The 18,233-nt window shown below is 42.0% G+C and overlaps 1 protein-coding gene across 1 annotated transcript in view; it reads right to left on the bottom strand.

The window, feature by feature from the left end:
* The window catches only part of trioa (trio Rho guanine nucleotide exchange factor a), a 319,083-nt gene that overhangs the window by 83,850 nt on the left and 217,000 nt on the right, over window positions 1-18,233 (bottom strand). Inside the window, 4 exon segments of the mRNA XM_060942859.1 lie at window positions 2,877-2,999; window positions 7,394-7,624; window positions 7,790-7,921; window positions 13,100-13,291. Of these exon segments, the coding sequence (XP_060798842.1) occupies window positions 2,877-2,999; window positions 7,394-7,624; window positions 7,790-7,921; window positions 13,100-13,291 (678 nt within the window).

Here is an 18,233-nt window from a genome sequence, read left to right on the forward strand (position 1 = left end):
GTCCACTACATGTCCAAAATGGCGGTCGCGTTTATGAAGGTCACGTGACTGAAAAGGGTCTATTTGCAACAAAACGTTTGATTGTTCTGTGCTCACGTTTCAATAGCTTAGCTATTTCAAGAGTGCTGCATCCCTCTGATAGGCATTTTACAGCTTTAGTCTTTTCAGTGTCTGTTAATTTCTGGCCCATTTTGCCTGCGATAAAGAAGCTGCCTAATAATTATGCGCCCTTAATATAGGGTGTTAATGACTTTAGGCCACACCCTCTCCCTCATGACACAAATAAATGAATGCTAACTGGATTTAAGCATTCTCAGGTGGTATTTAGAATTTTTAGAATTCTAAAAGGTCGTCCACGGAAGTTAACACCTCGACAGGAGCGTCTTCTCATCAGCGTCTTCTCATTCTCATAACTTCCGTGGACGACCTGGACGTCTCTGTGAGACGGTTGCAGTTCCATCTTTCTTAAATTTTTGTACCACTTTTGCTACAGTATTCTGACTGATAAGTAAAGCTTTGCTGATCTTCTTGTAGCCTTCACCTTTGTGGTGTAAAGAAATTATTTGGGGAATTCTGAAGAGACAAGTTGAGCATCACTCTCCATCCAGCATCCAGTCACTAAAAGAGGTCGTTGTTGAAGAATGAAAAAAGATTGATGCTGCAAAATGTCGCCAACTTGTTCATTCCACACCTAGAAGACTTGGTGCTGTCATTAAAAATCATGGAGGCCACACGAAGTACTAGATGTAGTAGTTTTTGTTGTGGGGTGTACTCATTTTTGCACCACCCTAATTTGAGTAAAACTGAAAAAAATGTGTAATCCAAGTTATATTATTAGCCTTACTTTCCTGTTATAAGTTAAACAGATGTTATATTAAACTGTCTTGTCAACAATTTGGAAATTGTTTGTGTTCATTGAGATATTGTTTAAAATGTTACTTTTCAAAGGGGGTGTACTCATTTACGCTGGTGTTGTTCAAAAAGACAACCACGATTGCGAAACAACCCATATCGATCTGATCTATACAGTCTATATAATCTGATTTAGCCATGTGATCTGTCTCTATAGCATTTGTGTCAGTATTATAGCCAATAATACAGTCCCTGCATGCAAAAAAGAAAAAATAATTTTACACAAAGCTCACCAAGAATGGACGCAGTAATTAAATGTTTATACAAAATTAATTCATTCAGCAAAGCTATTTCTAAAATCTAGCCCTGCATAATTCTTCATTTCAGCGGAACAATTTTTCAGAGGGAAGAACACGCACACACCTACCACAAACCTTCTGAGAAAGCATAAGGAACAGGCATCACTGCTGGATTAGGCTCAGACCTTTAGACCTTCAAGTACTCTAAGAAGGTTTATTGGCAGAACTTGACAACTGCCTTTAGACTTCCATTATAAGTGAGTTAACAGCAAACAGGGTTCACGTTATTAACACGGGGAAGTGCTGCTGAAATTTGTGGTGGAATCACGCATCACAGACAGATATTGTATTAACTGACAGAATAGACAGAATAATGTATAAAGAGCAGATACCTACTTCTAACAGGGGGGAAAAATAAATAAATAGGTACTCGAAGGGTACATGTGGCTACTGCTTATGAATTTAGCGCTGTGAACTTTATTTTTAAAATAGTAAGAAAGCACTTGTTCACGAATAGTCTTCGAAGCATTATTTCGTACTAATGAGCACATTTTGTTTCACAAGTGGAGTGTAAAGACTCGAAAATAAAAATTTAGATTAAAAAATTCAAGCGAATAGCACAAGTTTGATATTGGCTTTTCGATATATCGGCCAAAAAGCTTAAAAAAAAAAAACAAAAAAAAACTTACAAAACCTTTCATTTGACCTTTCAGAAGGACCAAAGAAAAGCTGTGATAAATCAAAAGGTAAATTTTCTTAAAAAACACACCACTTGATATCAAATCAGTAGCCTTGGCGAACCATGAGGTGAATTTCGTTTATCTTTTTATCTGCTGATTATCTTCAGATACTACGAAGTTATAACGAGGTTTCTCTTATTTCGTTTCTGGTTCTGATTGGTTCCGAAGTTTACCTCTGCACACCGTCATCAGCAACCAGAGGAGCCTGTTCAGTGACAGAATGCTCCTTCCCAAGTGCAGGACGAACAGACTTAAAAACTCCTTTGTCCCTCACGCCATCAGACTGTACAACTCCTCTCTGGGGGGGAGGAGGGGGAGCAGGAGGACAGAGGACGGGACGGAGCAGTAGCCTAGCCTAACAATAAGCAACACCGGACAACGTGCAATATAAATGTGCAATATCTCTCCTGCCGCCGCCCCCCCCCTCCCTCTCTTCCCCATATCTTATTCTTTTTATATTTGTATATGTAAATACTTAATTTATTTTATCTAGAAGTTTTCTCTATTTATTTTCTCTGTTTATCTGTAATGATGCTGCTGGAATCTTAATTTCCCTGAGGGAACCCGCCCAAAGGAATCAATAAAAGTTTTATCTAATCTAATCTAAGAAGTAGAACCGGTAATCGAACTTGATCAGGATAAGTGCTGATTGGTTACGAAGTTTCGCTACTGTTACACTCATTCTTACAACATGACGACATAGCGGCTTCACCACTTGCTCGTGTACCTTTGATAACGCGAGATCGACTGTTCGTATCGCAAAATGATAACGTGATTCGCCGTTCTGGTGATTGCAGTGCTCATGCGTATGCACAGTGCGCTATTGTTACACTCATTCTTACAACACGATGACATAGTGGCTACTGCCTCCATGAGGCAGCAGCCACAAAAAACAAACCATCAAGGAGAAAGCAGGAGAAATGGAAGAAAGCAAGTGAGAGGAAAAGAGAAAGAGGGTGGGAGGAAGAGAGGAAGGCGCGCACACCTGTGCCACTTCTTCAAAGTCCTCATGGCGTTTCTGCAGTGCTCTGGCACGATGGAGTGACTTCCCCACTCCTGTGTGCTTACTGAGGAACGCCTCACCGTGGTTCTCAATCCAGTCCAGCACCTGCACGTGGGCGCGCGCACACACACACACACACACACACACACAAAAAACTAGAAATTAAGATGAAATGTTTTTACCTTTTACTCGTGTAAGACAGATGCAAGACGTCCTGTCAAACAACTCAAGCTAATGACGATGCAGCACAAAGGCAACACGGAAAAGCTAAATACGCGGCTGTGCCCTGAAAAGGTGAAGTGTTCCCTCTGTGTTCCTCGGTCACCCTCCGAGTGCACTGCACCTGAATGCTGCAGAGAACTCTGGTTTCCATAGCAACAGTATCCCGCTCTATAAAGCGCTGAGAGTGGTAGCGCATTCCTCCATACGCGAGCACCCGAATCCTCAAGCACAACAGATCGACTCCAGCACGTGCTCATCTCTAAAGCATCGACTACAGACAGCGGGCTGGAGAAACGCAGACGGAGACTGAACTAAAAAGAGAAAGTGGGGGGAGAAAAAAAAAAAAAGGCAGCACAGGATGACATTCCTACTGTCTAATTATGTGTTTATTTCTGTTGTGTGTACATGAAAATAAATCTATGGTTCTTCTTGCCAAGATGCTGTGGTGGTGTTTTTCTGCCTTGATGAAAGACATGGCATTGGCGGTAATTACATATTTGGCTATAGCCTTTCCAAATGGACATGCGCTTTTTAGCTTTTTTTTTTTTTTTAAAGCCAGAGACTCTCACTGGCTTGCAGGCAAAGAGTAGAAAGGCTCGCAGAAGTTACCCAGCGCTCAGAGAGGCAGAGCCGAGAGATCCACTGTGCAACATTGCATCAGCAAATTAGTAAACATCATCCTGCAACCTGGAGGTTTCGCTTTTCATTATTCATTCAGATCCCGCTACACTTCTGCTTTTGTTCTTCCATCACTCCTTTAATTCTCTTAAATCCCCACTCAGCCCACTCCCATGTGCGAAGCTCAGAAACTGACAGGTCTTCAAGCAAATCAAGCTAAATTGCTATATTTTTTCAAAGGCACTTGCAAAGCGATTAAAAAATTGCAGCGGTGACATCACAAATAAATAATTATGCATGGGGTGTGAGCATTTATAATAAGCCCTGTTCAATGCCAATTCATTACATTACAGGCATTTAGCAGACGCTCTTATCCAACAAAGGGGTGCATGACACAGTGCTTCTGGAACAGAGAGGGTGAAGGGCCTTGCTCACGGGCCCAGCAGTGGCAGCTGGTCAGTGCTGGGGCACGAACCCATGACCTGCAGATCAGTAATCCAGAGCCTTAACTGTTGAGTTAGCACTGCATCAAATGTAGTTTGATAAAATAAGTAAGAAATAAAACTCAACAGGAGATGGGCGACCTGCCCACCGTGCACCCCGCCTCACGCCCAAAATCTGCTGGGATTGGTTCCAGCTTCCTCGTGACCCTGACAGATAAGTGGTAGGGGTGGGCAAAAATATCGATACGGCGATATATCGTGATACTTTGTCTTCCGATTCAATATCGATACTCAAAATTTGAATATCGATATTTTTTCAAATAATAAATCATGTTTCAGACGGGTTGTAAATCCAGTACGACTTCCGCACCTCCACTCGGCAAGGTGTCGCTGTGCCGCTACCTCACTGCAAGGTGCTCTTCGTCTTCTCTTTTTTTCCCGGTGGTTGCAGTGAGGAAAAAAAAAACAAGCAAGCATGGCTGTTAACGTAAACCTAGAGATGCCGCCGAACTTTAAGGCAGATGTTTGGAGGCACTTTGGATTCCAAAGGAAAGGAGAAAAAAAAACAGTGAGCTGGACAAAGAGTACGCACTTTGCAAAACCTGTTTCGCTCCAATTAGACATTCAGGTAACACAACAAACTTGTGAACTTACTTAGCACGACACCACCCCGACATATTAGCTCAGCCGGAGCCGCCGAAACCCGACCCGAAGCAAACTACACTGGACAGCGCCAAAGTCCTCCCGTCTACTTCAGTGATGTGTGACTTACTGTAACTGTGAACTTAATTTTGTCATTTAAGGCCAAAGGCAAGAAGCTGCACTTTATTTTGCATTTTCAATTTTAGTGTGTGTGAGACACTGCATTTTATTTTGAATATTTACTCAAAGTTCAGAAGAAACGTGATTCACTGAGGTTTCAGTTCAGTTTCAGTGTGTGGACACTGACCCACACTGCACTTTGTTTCATAATTGTGCTCAGGGAGACTAAGATGCCCACTGCACTTTTCAATGTGTTCCAGACAGTGTGTTGTTCCTGCAAATATGTTGTAACTTGTGCTTGTATAGTTACAATAAAATGGCATGGATAATTTGAATTACATTGTTTTGACTCAGTTTGTCCCATGAATTATCACTATCATCCGATGTACATACAACTCGGATTTTAAGATGCATAATGCAGTTTACATTTTTCAGTGAACTATGTAGAATATCGCAATATATCGCAATATCGTATCGTATCGTGACTCAAGTATCGTGATGCGTATCGTATCGTGACTCAAGTATCGTGATGCGTATCGTATAGTGAGGTCCTTGGCAATACCCACCCCTAATAAGTGGTATGGATAATGGATGGCTAGATGTAAGGAACACAACAGGACGTGCTGTTCTAGCAAAAATAATAAATAACGATGTGGTGTGATGCGATATGTTTTATTCCATTTCTGCCACAGTGATTTACCAAGGATAAAACATTTTCATTTCATGAAATGAGCACGTCACACTTTTTATGCTTTTATAGTCCGTGGTGTGGACCATCCACTACACAAGTTAGCGCCTCACAGTTACATTATAACAAACTGGAAACAGTCCTTTATTCATCCGTCTCTATTGAAAAGCACGGACGCACGACGCTCAGTCAATATCTCCTCACAGAGAGCGTTGCTGTATTAATGAGGATACACGGTTTCTTTGTTAAATAACACATTTTAATGTGATCATTTTCATTATTCGGCAGATTACGTGGCGCGTTCGTTATACAAGTCCCTGTGAACGAGCTGTTGCTATAGAAACCATAACGCATGAGAACATGTGCATTAATAATAACCTATGATTTGTCTTACAGCCTACACTACTGTCAGAGCTGCTGGTCGGGAACATGAATCAACACCTTTTGATCAGAGAGAGAATTCAACAGTGCTGCGGTATAAAGACAGAAACATATGGAATCAATTTTGTGCCAAAATGTTCATACAATACTTTTGAAATATCAAACAAAAACGATAAATCAAAATTCAAAAAAAAAAAGTCAATTTTTTTAGACTGGCAAACAAATTATTCGTGTAATCATGCAAAATATCAGTCTATTACTCTTCAGAAACCTTTTATTTTTGTTCCGCGTCTTTCTCAGTTTTGTTTAACTGCGATTCCAGCTTTCTCGTTTGCGCTCCCTGACTTTTTGCTTGCAGTTTTGGCACAAACTTCACGTGTGGGTGGGCTGTCCAGGAATGCATTCCCATTGGCTAACTTGTGTTTGACTGACAGCTACGCTCAGCCATTCCCCCGGAGGCTCTTGCGGCCATTTCCAACTCGGATTCTGGCGGACTGTTTGACGAGTGAGCGATCCATTAACGGTAAACAAGGATGGAGTGGACTTCAGTGGCGACTATGATATTGAATTAATTCAACAAAGTGTAAGTGCGGGACAAATGTGTTGTATGTGTTGCCGTAGTACACAAGTCCACTCGATCCTTGTTTACTGTCAATGGATCGCTCACTCTCAAACAGTCCGCCAGAATCCGAGTAGGGAATGGCCGCAACAGCCTCCGGGGGAATGGCTGAGCGTAGCTGTCAGTCAAACACAAGTTAGCCAATGGGAATGCATTCCTGGACAGCCCGCCCACACGTGAAGTTTGTGCCAAAACTGCAAGCAAAAAGTCAGGGAGCGCAAACGAGAAAGCTGGAATCGCAACCAAAATAAATTACGTCAAACACAACTGAGAAAGACGCGGAACAAAAATAAAAGGTTTCTGAAGAGTAATAGAGTGATATTTTGCACGATTACACGAATAATTTGTTTGCCAGTCTAAAAAAAAAAAAAGACTTTTTAAAATTTTTTTTTTTTGAATTTTGATTTATCGTTTTTGTTTGATATTTCAAAGTACTGTATGAACATTTTGGCACAAAATTGATTCCATAGAAACCCAGCGTCTTTAGTAAAACTAAACTGGTTTTGACTGAATTTCCTTCCATCAGTGTTTCGGTGTACGTATGCTCGGTCAACAGCTGTTACCTAACATTCGCCTCATTAACACACCATGTAACTGACCCCGTATTATGAGACATGTCATTTGCTTTTGAGATCGATTCCATCTTAGTAAAACAAAATAGAATAAAAAAAATATCACATCGCATTGGATGTTTGAAGCTTCAAGTCTAAAACCACGTAAATGTGAATACAAACAGGGTCAGGGTGTGTGTGTGTGTGTGTGTTACCTGCTGGACATCCTGCTGAAACACACACAGCTGCAGACGCTGGTGCAGGCGCAGTTTGCGATGTTGCCAGATGTTTTCCAGCTGTCTCTGGTGGTGCAGCACCTCGTGAATGATGTCCAGTACGTGGTGCACGGCTTTCGAGTAGTTAGCCGAGGCGGTCAGCGAGTCGGCGCTGCCGGGGGTCAGGGGTCGCTGAAGTTTGTCCAGTAAAGCTTTGCCATCTTGACTCACCTGTGTGAGGCAAACAGAGAAACCAGTTCGTGAAAAGGATTACTGCTTCTTCAGTTTCCCCAGCTTTCATTCCTGGTATAATTAGCTTAAATTGTGGCTAATTCAGACCCATTTATCAAAGTGCACAAACACGGTCTCTCTCCTCTCTCTTACACAATACCATACCTCAGAATAGGCAGTGGTGATGTGTTCGTACAAGCCCTGGTGATGATGGATTGCATCTTCTAGGTCCTGGAGTTCAGAGGGCAGCTCCACCTCTCCACACGCCTTACACCACGAGTCCACATTACTCATGTACTGGAGGCATAACACACACACACACACACACACACACACACACACACACACACACAGAGAGATAAACAAGTCACCCGACGCTGTTAAACATCGTCTATAATAACATTACCTTCAGCCCAGTCCTACTGATTCTCACAGAAAAACACTCCGTCTAGTTTATTAAGCATTAAACAGAACGCAGAACGTTTGTATTATAATGAAATTTCACGATGTAGAGTTCAGTACATTTAATAACTGACAATATGTACAGCATTAGAATACCAAAATTAGATTCGACACAAAGTCGCACATTACAAGCCATTTTATTTGTACTTTTCCACACTTCCTGTCCTTATGGGACCAATAAAAGAAGAGAAAGAAATGAGGCTCAAGGAATCTAATAAAGGAAACATACAGTGAAACTAGCTTCAGTACTGAAGTGTGATAAAAATTTCATCGGGGGGGGGGGGGGGGGGGGGGGGGGGGACCCTCAAGACCACTGACCATTCATCCCCCTCGCCTGACGAAAGATGAAGACCCTGTTCCTGAGGCTGAAACGGAATACATGCATGAGAGGGAGTGAACTCGGGCTTTGTGAAAACTGAGAGAATGCTAGATGGGGCAAAGCTGATAGGAGAGAAACCTCTGGAAAAAGAGGGCAAAATCTTGCTGCTGCATGCAAAGGCACTGGATTCTTCCAGCACAAAAAAAAAAAATAGGGCAACCTCTGTTCCTGCTACAGTGCAGAGAGTATATACTGTACACACAATATATACTGTACCCAGTCTCTCAGGAACATTTTTATTTAAATAGTATTCGACACCCAAGATTCAACATCCATCCATCCATCATCCATAACTGCTTATCCTGTGTAGGGTCGCAGGCAAGCTGGAGCCTATCCCAGCTGACTACGGGCGAAAGGCGGGGTACACCCTGGACAAGTCGGCAGGTCATCACAGGGCTGACACATAGACACAGACAACCATTCACACTCACATTCACACCTACGGTCAATTTAGAGTCATCAGTTAACCTAACCTGCATGTCTTTGGACTGTGGGGGAAACCGGAGCACCCGGAGGAAACCCACGCGGACACGGGGAGAACATGCAAACTCCGCACAGAAAGGCCCTCGCCGGCCCCGGGGCTCGAACCCAGGACCTTCTTGCTGTGAGGCGACAGCGCTAACCACTACACCACTGTGCCGCCTCAGATTCAACAGCAATGTTGAATTCTCAAGTCTGATTGGTCAGTAGGTCTAGGTGTTGGTAGATTTGACAGTAAATCTGGCAGCAAGGTAGATGACTACATTTATATTTAACACATGCATGCTAATGTTATCAAGGAGGGTTTCTGTAAGGAGACATGTATTTAGCATTTTTGGAAAGGAAGGAGTCTCCAGTGTCAGTGCTTTCTGTCTAACTGTCTGAGGTCAAGCTGTGACTATTTCTTTTAGGACGGAGGGCTTCTCAGTAACATGACAGGATAAATGTAACTATAAACAAACTTGGCATCATCTTTAATGAATTACCTCACCTGAGATGGAGTCCACTCGGGGGCGAGGTATTGTTTTCAGTGGGGTTTGTTAGCAACATTACGGGAAAGCGGCTGGACCAATCTTCATGAAACTTTCAGGATAGATGGGCATTGGTCTCAAATAGAACCTCCAACATTTTGAGCGTCATCCCGGTCAAAGTCAAAGTCACCAAAAAGGTCAAAATAGTTTCTCTCATATCATATTGCTTCATATTCATTATATTTACTTCAAACCAATTCCAAAATGTTCATCTTTCAATTCTGCTTCCACTGATATGCTACATGATGGGACATCTCTCATAGTTTTCTTCGCGGGCAGGGGTCAAATGTCGGGGGGAGGGGTCAAGGTCACGGCTAAAACTTGCATATTTTCCATTATAACTCGAAAATGGTTAGAGATAGAGAGATGTTTATCATTATCAACATATAGGAAGTCATATATGGGCTTTCATTTGGCACCATAACCTTGTTTGTTTGTGTCTGTTAACAATCTAGCGTCTAGAAGGTTGCACCAATTGACTTCAAATTTTCAAGGTAGGTGGGCAGTGGTCCATAGATTACCCGATTAAATTTTGGGGGTGATCGGGTCAAGGTCATCAGAAGTTAACCTTTCAGTCAAAATAACATTTTCCATTAGAACTCAAAAACGGTTGCCAACAGACAGATGTTTACTATTATGAGCATACAGGAAATCCCATATGGCCTTTTCATTTGGCACTTTGAAAGGTCAAACTCAAGGTCATGGACTTTCAGAGGGCTGAAACTTGAAAATGGTTGATGGTAGACAGATATTTACCACTATCAACTTATAGGAAGTGCCATATGGGCTTTCGTTTGGCGCCATGATCTTTGACCTTGAATGACTTTGAAATGTCAAACTCAAGGTCATGGATTTTCATAGGACTATAACCTGACAGCTGATGATTGAGAAATATTGCCATCATTAACATATCAGTATAAAATAAGTGCTGCCACACGAGGTTTGTTTTGCCTGGCGACACTTATCAATTGTAATCATTGGCAACGAATGACATCATTATGTGCTGCGCAGTAAATCTGCGTCGTGATGGGCCGCGTCACACCAGTCTGCCGTTCATCATTTTCCTAAATGCCTTGTCATATTTTATTCCTTTTATTTTCGCATATGCATGAACGTACAGCTTAGTACTTTTTTTTTTTTTTACTGTACAACTGGATCATGATTGTTCTGCAACAGATACTGCTATTCTTCATTTTAAACATCTGAACCATATACATTTTTAAATACTTCTGTTCAACCAAGTATCTTGCGTCAGCCTGCATTTGTAGCAAATCATTATAAGCCACTATAAGTGGCTTTTTCACTGAGTGATTGTTTAATAAGGAGACACTGTACACAGCTCCGTTACAGCATACCTGCAGTGGGCGAGGCAGACCGAGACAGAGGAAGAATGAGAGCACTGCATTGGAGTACTGCTTTCAGGAGATGTAGATTTTATTTTGTTTTGGGTGTTTTGCTAAAATGCTCATATTACATTACAGGCAAAGGTTTTATTGCACTTTTGACAGCAAGAATTAACATCATGCCTGTCAGCCACACCCTTAATCTTCAAGAACTTTTTGTTCTCTCTGCTATTCCTTATGTGGTGAACAATTCTTGAATTGCTGGTGTGCGTGCGTATCTACCTGAAATGTAACCCTGCCCTTTGAAACAAACCGAGACAGAGAAACTTAGCATTAATTTTATACATTTCAAACTGCACCAATTGCTTATGCTATTTTCTAACCTTATGATTCCCCGTAATAGAATTCTAATGCTGGCTTTATACTGACTGATGCTTTTTATCCGACTTGCATCCGAGACCGGATACACCTGGGCCATTGAATGCTTGGATCGAAATCACAATTAGGCTTGGCACGGTTATGGGAAAAAAACCGAACCGTACGATATGCCTGTTGCGGTGCAATATGCGTATAAACCACGGTACCCCCATTTAAGACGTTCACCAAAAAAAAAAGCCGAATGCCCGTATGAAACCACGTGGTTCTCTTTCGCGCGAACAGGGGTGATAGCGTTCCGGCGCCGCACCGGATTTCCGGCGTACCGCGGCGCCGGAAAAAAAAAAAACCTAGTTCGCCCATTATCCTGTGTCATTCTGAGATGCGCAGATAGACAGTAAAGGGAATTCCGAATTCCCTTTACTGTCTATCTGCGCATCTCAGAATGACACAGGATAATGGGCGAACTAGATTTTTTTTTTTCCGGCGAGGGGAGGGGAGGTTTGTTTTAAACAGTGCAGTGATTGGTTTTATTGCAATATTTTATATTGGCTGTGTGTGTATTTTGTTATAAATCGTTCTAAGAATACAGTGGCACTTTAAGATTAGATAAGAAATCCAGCCATACGTTTCAAAACACTGCACTTTAATTTCAAGTGAAAAAATACATCCTCACTCTCAGGGATTAGAAGAGTTTTTGATTCGGTTTTTGTATATAGGTGGTTGGTTGGTCGCCACATAAAAGTTGAAGTTTTAACACACACATCTGTTCAAAAGTAAGCTTTAAGAACTCATTTTTATTTCTTCCAATTATGAAAACTCTGTATGTGACAAAAGACACCTGGTTCCTCTAGATGCCACAACATGGCAGCAAACACTCCTGACACTTTGTATAAATACTGTAGTAAATAAAAAAGCTGTTGAAATCATCCATGTCTTCCCTCTTGCTGTTTCAAAATACTACCTGGCTTTTCATCAGAGATTGTTCATAAAATGTGCTTATGTCAACTCAAACTCAGTTTGTGCATGATTATTTCATTGTAACTATAATTTTAACGTCTCTTAAATGCTATATCCTAAACTATGTTTACTTAAGGTAAATAGTAGGCTATATGCCCAAATACAGAGTACTTAAGATTTAAAAAAAAAAAAAAAAACGCAATACGTACCGAACCGCAGACCTCAAACCGCAATACGTACCGAACCGCGACTTTTGTGAACCGTGCCACCCCTAATCACAATGCTCCGATCATTAGCCCTGCATCTTAAACACTAAGCTACCACTCACCGCCCAATCACTAAAGACGTATTTACTCATCAGATACACAAGGTGTTTCAAAAAAAGTTGATATTTCACAATCTAATAACTTTGCCAATTCTCATTCAATTGACCTCATATTTTAACAGCATGTGTGGAAACAGGTCAAAATTGTATGTTTAACGTGTTTTGTTTTTAGCTTTTTAGGTACAGAAATGCCATTCACTGGAAAAGAAAAGGCGTTTTGTCTGTTAGAGTGCGCTCGAACAAGACTGCGCAGCGTGCATTTATATGAGAATTCTCTAAAAATGCGCCAACTGCAATGAAGATTTGTACACTGCACAAAAAGTTCAAAGAGGAAGGCCGTCTGTGCAGGGCGAAAGGATCCCGACGACCACCAGCATCGGAAGTGACGGTCGAGCGGGTTCGCCAGTATTCAAAATTTGTGAAAACGTTCATGGAATCCACATACTTTTGAATTTCTCCTTCAAATTTGGAGGAATAAATCTTATATCGCTCAACACAAAATGCCTCAACTCTGGGATATTTGCGTCTCAAATATCATCGCATTTTTTGAAACACACTGTACTTCTCGTTAAACCCATGCACAAATACCGTTCATCAAAACCACGATGTGCGTTTTCTCACCTGGTCACATTTCTGGTGGAAAGTGGCCGACATTTCCAGCAGCGTGCTCCTCTCGTCCAGCGCGGCAGCGAAGGCCTTCCACTCCTGCTCAAGCTGACCTGAGATCTGTTTGATCTGCTGCGACGCATAGTGGCCGGCCTCCAGCAGTCGGTTCCCCACAGACATAATGCGGTTAATGTTCACATACACATTCTACGCAAGAACAAGGGAGAAGAACGTTTGCAAAAGGTTAAAGATGGAAATGTGAACGTAAGAGAGAGAATATCTATAAAAATGATTGCTCGAGTAAATTCATATTCATTAAACATGCTTCGAATGGCCTTTACACCTGTACTATGGATTTAATTCAGTAAATGAAGACTAATATGAGAGTGCTGAAAGCTGGAAGGCATCCAACCGGAGTTGAACATACTGGTCCATTATTCAAGTGAGAAAGTTTCATCTGATTAACCTGTCACAGATCTATAACTCATATCTCAGACAGGCAACGGTAAACGGCGTGCTGCAGAGAACCTCCCAATGCTCATATCTCGCAGGCTTCTGACAGCAAGGCTGTTAATGCATTCTATCATTCTCGTAGCTGCAATGAGAAATTTCGCATTTTGCTGGAGCGCATCTGCAATAACAAACAAACATCGGCAGAATCTGTGTGATTATGTCAGCCATCAAAACCACCATGTTACAAGCATCGAGTTCTGTTAAATCTCTCAACAGCTGTTTCTGTCACTGCCTGAACGCGACTTTCAATCCCTTTCCATTTGCTGTGTCTCTCAAGCAGGAAATGATCCGTGCATATGCTCCAGGAGCTCCTGAAAGCATAGGCGTGTACGGGGCTAGAAAGGTCCGTGGGATGCTGCTTTCGCAGGAAGTGATCGGGCTGATCGTTGCTTCTGCTCCATTACTGGACGTGTGATACTTCACTGGTGCTCGACGCAGCACTGCTCGCTCTCATTCATTCCAGAGATAAGCTAAGAAAGAGTCAGACCCTATCTGCGGTGTACAGGACAAGCATTTATTAACTGGTGAGATGAAAACATTCGTCCTAAAAGGTGTACTCCTCTCCTGCATTTGTAGTCACAGGTTGCCATCAGGAAGATCCTGGGATGCAGGCTACCACAAAGCACCTAGCATGTGTTCGTGGATGTCACGGGTTTGTTGAAGCACAGCAGGGTATGCTGCTATAGGAAAAAAAACACAATAGGGTGTTGTGATCCGTTACCAGCCCAGTGTTATTTTCCGACACCACATCACGTTTTGTCCCCCCCCTTCACGCCACAGGGATGTGCAACAATAACCATTATATTTATTTATCGATGAACATGACATGCTTTTTCACCATTTATAGTTACAATGAAAGTTGTGGAACATCTGTGAGACAAGTTAGTTCCTGTTATCACTTTGGTTATAGCAGCTTTAAACAGTTGTGGCCTCGCCAACCTCTCTTTTTCTCCACTCTCCCTAAGTTAATAAGACCCCCCCCAAAAAAAGCACAAAGTCCTGTCAGAGGTGCTGTTATAAAAAGATTAATCGACGCCCGCTGGACAATCATAACTGAGTGTTCAACAGTGCTGTGGTATAAACAACAGGAAGAAAGCAGTGAGGTAAAATTCTGGTGTGATCACGACTTGATATTCATTTCTTCTAGCTCACAAGACAGATATTTGCGAATTTATAAGTCAAAGTTCATGTAGATAAAGTCAACACGAGGTGGGTCCCCCCCTCCAAAAAAAAAAAAAAGGAAAAAAAAAAAAGTCTTTTCCCTCCAGCAAATTGTTTTCTCTCTGCTGGGGGATTTTACTCACGTTTGCGCTGATCACTGCTTTAACTGACGAGCGCTCCGAGAACACAATATCCCCCGTTGGCAACTACGCCATAACTCTGGTAAAATGTGACTAAACTGAACGAAATTGTAATATGCGTATTGCTGACATATAACAACGAATCCTGTCAAGTTTCATGAAATTCCTCCAAAAATTGTGAGAGGAGTTGATTTCAGAAGGTGAGCACCCTTGCTGGGAGGGAGGGAGGGAGGGAGGGAGGGAGGGAGGGAGGGATGGATGGATGGATGGATGGACGGACGGACGGACGGACGGACGGACGGACAGACATCGCCATGACAATCCTTCTTCAGGCCTTTCGGCCAGTGGGGGATAATAGAAATTGTGAGGGAAGTTGATTTCAGAAAGCAAGCACACCTTGATGAAATTGCCAAAGTACAAGTTTGTTAATAATCAAGGGCAGAACTCTGGGAAAAATCTGCCCAAATTAAACGAAAGTTCAATATGCGTATAACTGTCATATAACAAAGCCTTTTACAAAGTTTGGTGAAATTCTTCCAAAAATTGTGAGAGCAGTTGATTTCAGAAGGCAAGTACACCTCCATGAAATTGTGAAAGTACAAGATTGTTAATCAAGGGCTGTAATTCTGGTAAAATGTGGAAGAATTGAACAAAATAATATGCATACTACCAACATAAAACATATGACATAACATAGGACATGCCTTTTGCCAAGTTTGGTAAAATTCCTCCAAAAATTGACAGAGTTGTTGATTTTGGAAGGAAAACATACTCATGAAATTGTCAAAGTATAATTTTGTTAACTGAGGGCATAACTGGTAAAATTTGCCCAAATTAAATGAAATTTCAACATGTGTATAACTGTCATAAAACCAGGCCTTTTGCCAAGTTCGGTGAAATTCCTCCAAAATTTGTGAGAGCAGTTGATTGCAGAAGGCAAGCACAGCTTCAAGAAATTGCGAAAGTACAAGGGTTGTTAATCAAGGGCTGTAACTCTGCAAAAGAATTGAACAAAATAACAATATGCATATTACCAACATAAAACATACGGCATGCCCTTTTGCCAAGTTTCGTAAAATTCCTCGAAAAACAGAGAGAGGGGAGTTGATTTCAGAAGGAAAACACACTCATGAAATTGTCAAAAGTATAATTTTGTTAATCAAGAGCTGTATCTCTGGTAAAATGTGACTGAACTGAATGAGATTGCAATATGCGTATTACTGACATATAACAAAGGAGCCTGTCAGGTTTTGTGAGTACCCTTCCCAGGATGGACGGCTGGACATCGCCACGACATAATCCCCCTTTGGGCCTTTCAGCCAGCGGGGGATAACAGGAAGAAAACAGTGAGGTAAAATTCTGGTGTGATCACGACTTAATAATATTCATTTCTTCTGGCTCACAAGACAGATATTTGCGAATGTACAGGTCAAAGTTCATGTAGATAAAGTTAACACAAGGGGATGGGATGGGATGGGATCCATCCCCCCCCCCCCAAAAAGTCTCTTTTCCCTTCACTGAACTGTTTTCTCTCTGCTGGGGGATTTTACTCATGTTTGCTCTGATCACTTAGCCTGGCAAGCCAGACTAAATGTGAATATTTAGTCTGGCCTCGATCCGTAGACATTTCCGACGGGGGTAGGAGGAACAAACCGCTGTCTTTCAAACTGTCTCTGTGCGTATAGGCCAACGCTCTGACCAATCAGCGCAACAGTGACTGTGACGTAGTCAGAGCGACAGAAAGCAGTGGGGGAGACCTTGAAATAAATAATTTTTCAAAATGCGTATTAATTAATAAACAGGTTCTAGATATTAAGAAGTTTGGAGATAATGACCACAAGTTTGGAGTCTGTACCACATAACTCATTTTTTTTTCCAAGTGTTTTTCAAGGGTTTGCTTAAACTGTTTTTGAGAGTTTTTATTTAGTGGTGTTTGGTGAAATAATTTCCCTTAAATTTAAAATAACGGGAAAATAAGAAACAATCAAAAAGTAATGTTTCAAAGCTGTTTATTAATTCTTCGTACTGCACAAACTAGCCCCATCCTTTTGGCTACGAGCGGAGCCAGCTGGTAGATCAGACTTTTGCCATAGCCGGTCGGCAAAACAGCGAAAACGTCCTTCTTGAAAAGGAATGAGCGGAGAGCCTCTTCCTGCTCATGTTTCAACGAAAACTCCAAGTCTAATTCTTCTAAAACTGATTCCAAAGCAGAGTCAAACGCGCGCTGTTCACTAGCCGTAGCCATCTTTCCTGCTGTGCTTTCTCCAGGGTCACGCAGCTTTGTCGTCACTCCTGCAAAAGCCCGCCCAAAGAATCCAAACAAAAACCTTGCGTTGTGATTGGCGGGCACGATTTGATGCCCGGGGTGTTTTTGTTTACATGATGCGAGGCTAGACCCACTCGCTAGGCAAAAATATTTTTGGCCGCTAGGCGGGTGGGTCTGGTTTACTAGGCTACTCATCACTGCTATAACTGAAAAAGCAGGAACACGCAGCTTTCACAAGTTTCTGTATCTCTGTACCAAGGGCTCAAAACCCTCTGCTGTAGTACACGGCAGATGAACACACACTTGTACAGCTTGTTTCGTTGTAATAAAATGTTCTTGTTTTTGTACAACGCTTTTGTGAATCCTTCAAACGTATTGATGAATGTAGAAATGAAGCTGTAATCTGTATAAACAGTCCTTTGAGAAGGGAGACCTGAAGCTCCTAAGACTATAAGCTCGGAGACATTTCGAGCAGCTCCTCAGACCTTTTTTGCTGGGATGTTCGGGTCGTTTTGAATCGGCAATGCATCAAGTCCATTTTAAACCATTATTGACGGAATTCAGCACGTGCCTTTAGGCTTCTGTTACAAGTGAGTTTCAAGTAAATAGATTTGCCGTTCTTTACAAGAACGAGGATCAAACCTGCTGCCCGTGGCGTTCTCACGCGCGCTACAGATGCAGGGGATTCGGATGAAAAATATCGAGTATTACTTTAAACAGTGTGCAGTGTGTTTTTAAAGAGCTGCTGGAAGATTCAGAGGCAGTGCTGGCGCAGTGCCAGCTTTCAGGCAGTGCTTGCTCAACAGCATTTTAAGAGCTGGACCCTCAGTGAACTCGCCGGGGGAGGCATAAAGCGACAAACAAAGTGTTACAGTAAATGCTCCAAAGGGTCCCTCAGTAATCACCCATTCCTCACACTGAGAGCTCTTTCTAGTCGAAACCAATTACAAAACGGACACGAGTAACAAACATTTGCTTGTGTCAACAAAAGGCTTGTATCATTTCTGGAGAAAGTCCACACTGTGATATTAACAAGCTTTCTTTGATGGCTACTAACAATGGGCCTCGT

The sequence above is a fragment of the Neoarius graeffei genome, chromosome 16 (genome assembly GCF_027579695.1).
Source record: "Neoarius graeffei isolate fNeoGra1 chromosome 16, fNeoGra1.pri, whole genome shotgun sequence".
NCBI classification, from domain to species: Eukaryota; Metazoa; Chordata; class Actinopteri; order Siluriformes; family Ariidae; genus Neoarius; species Neoarius graeffei.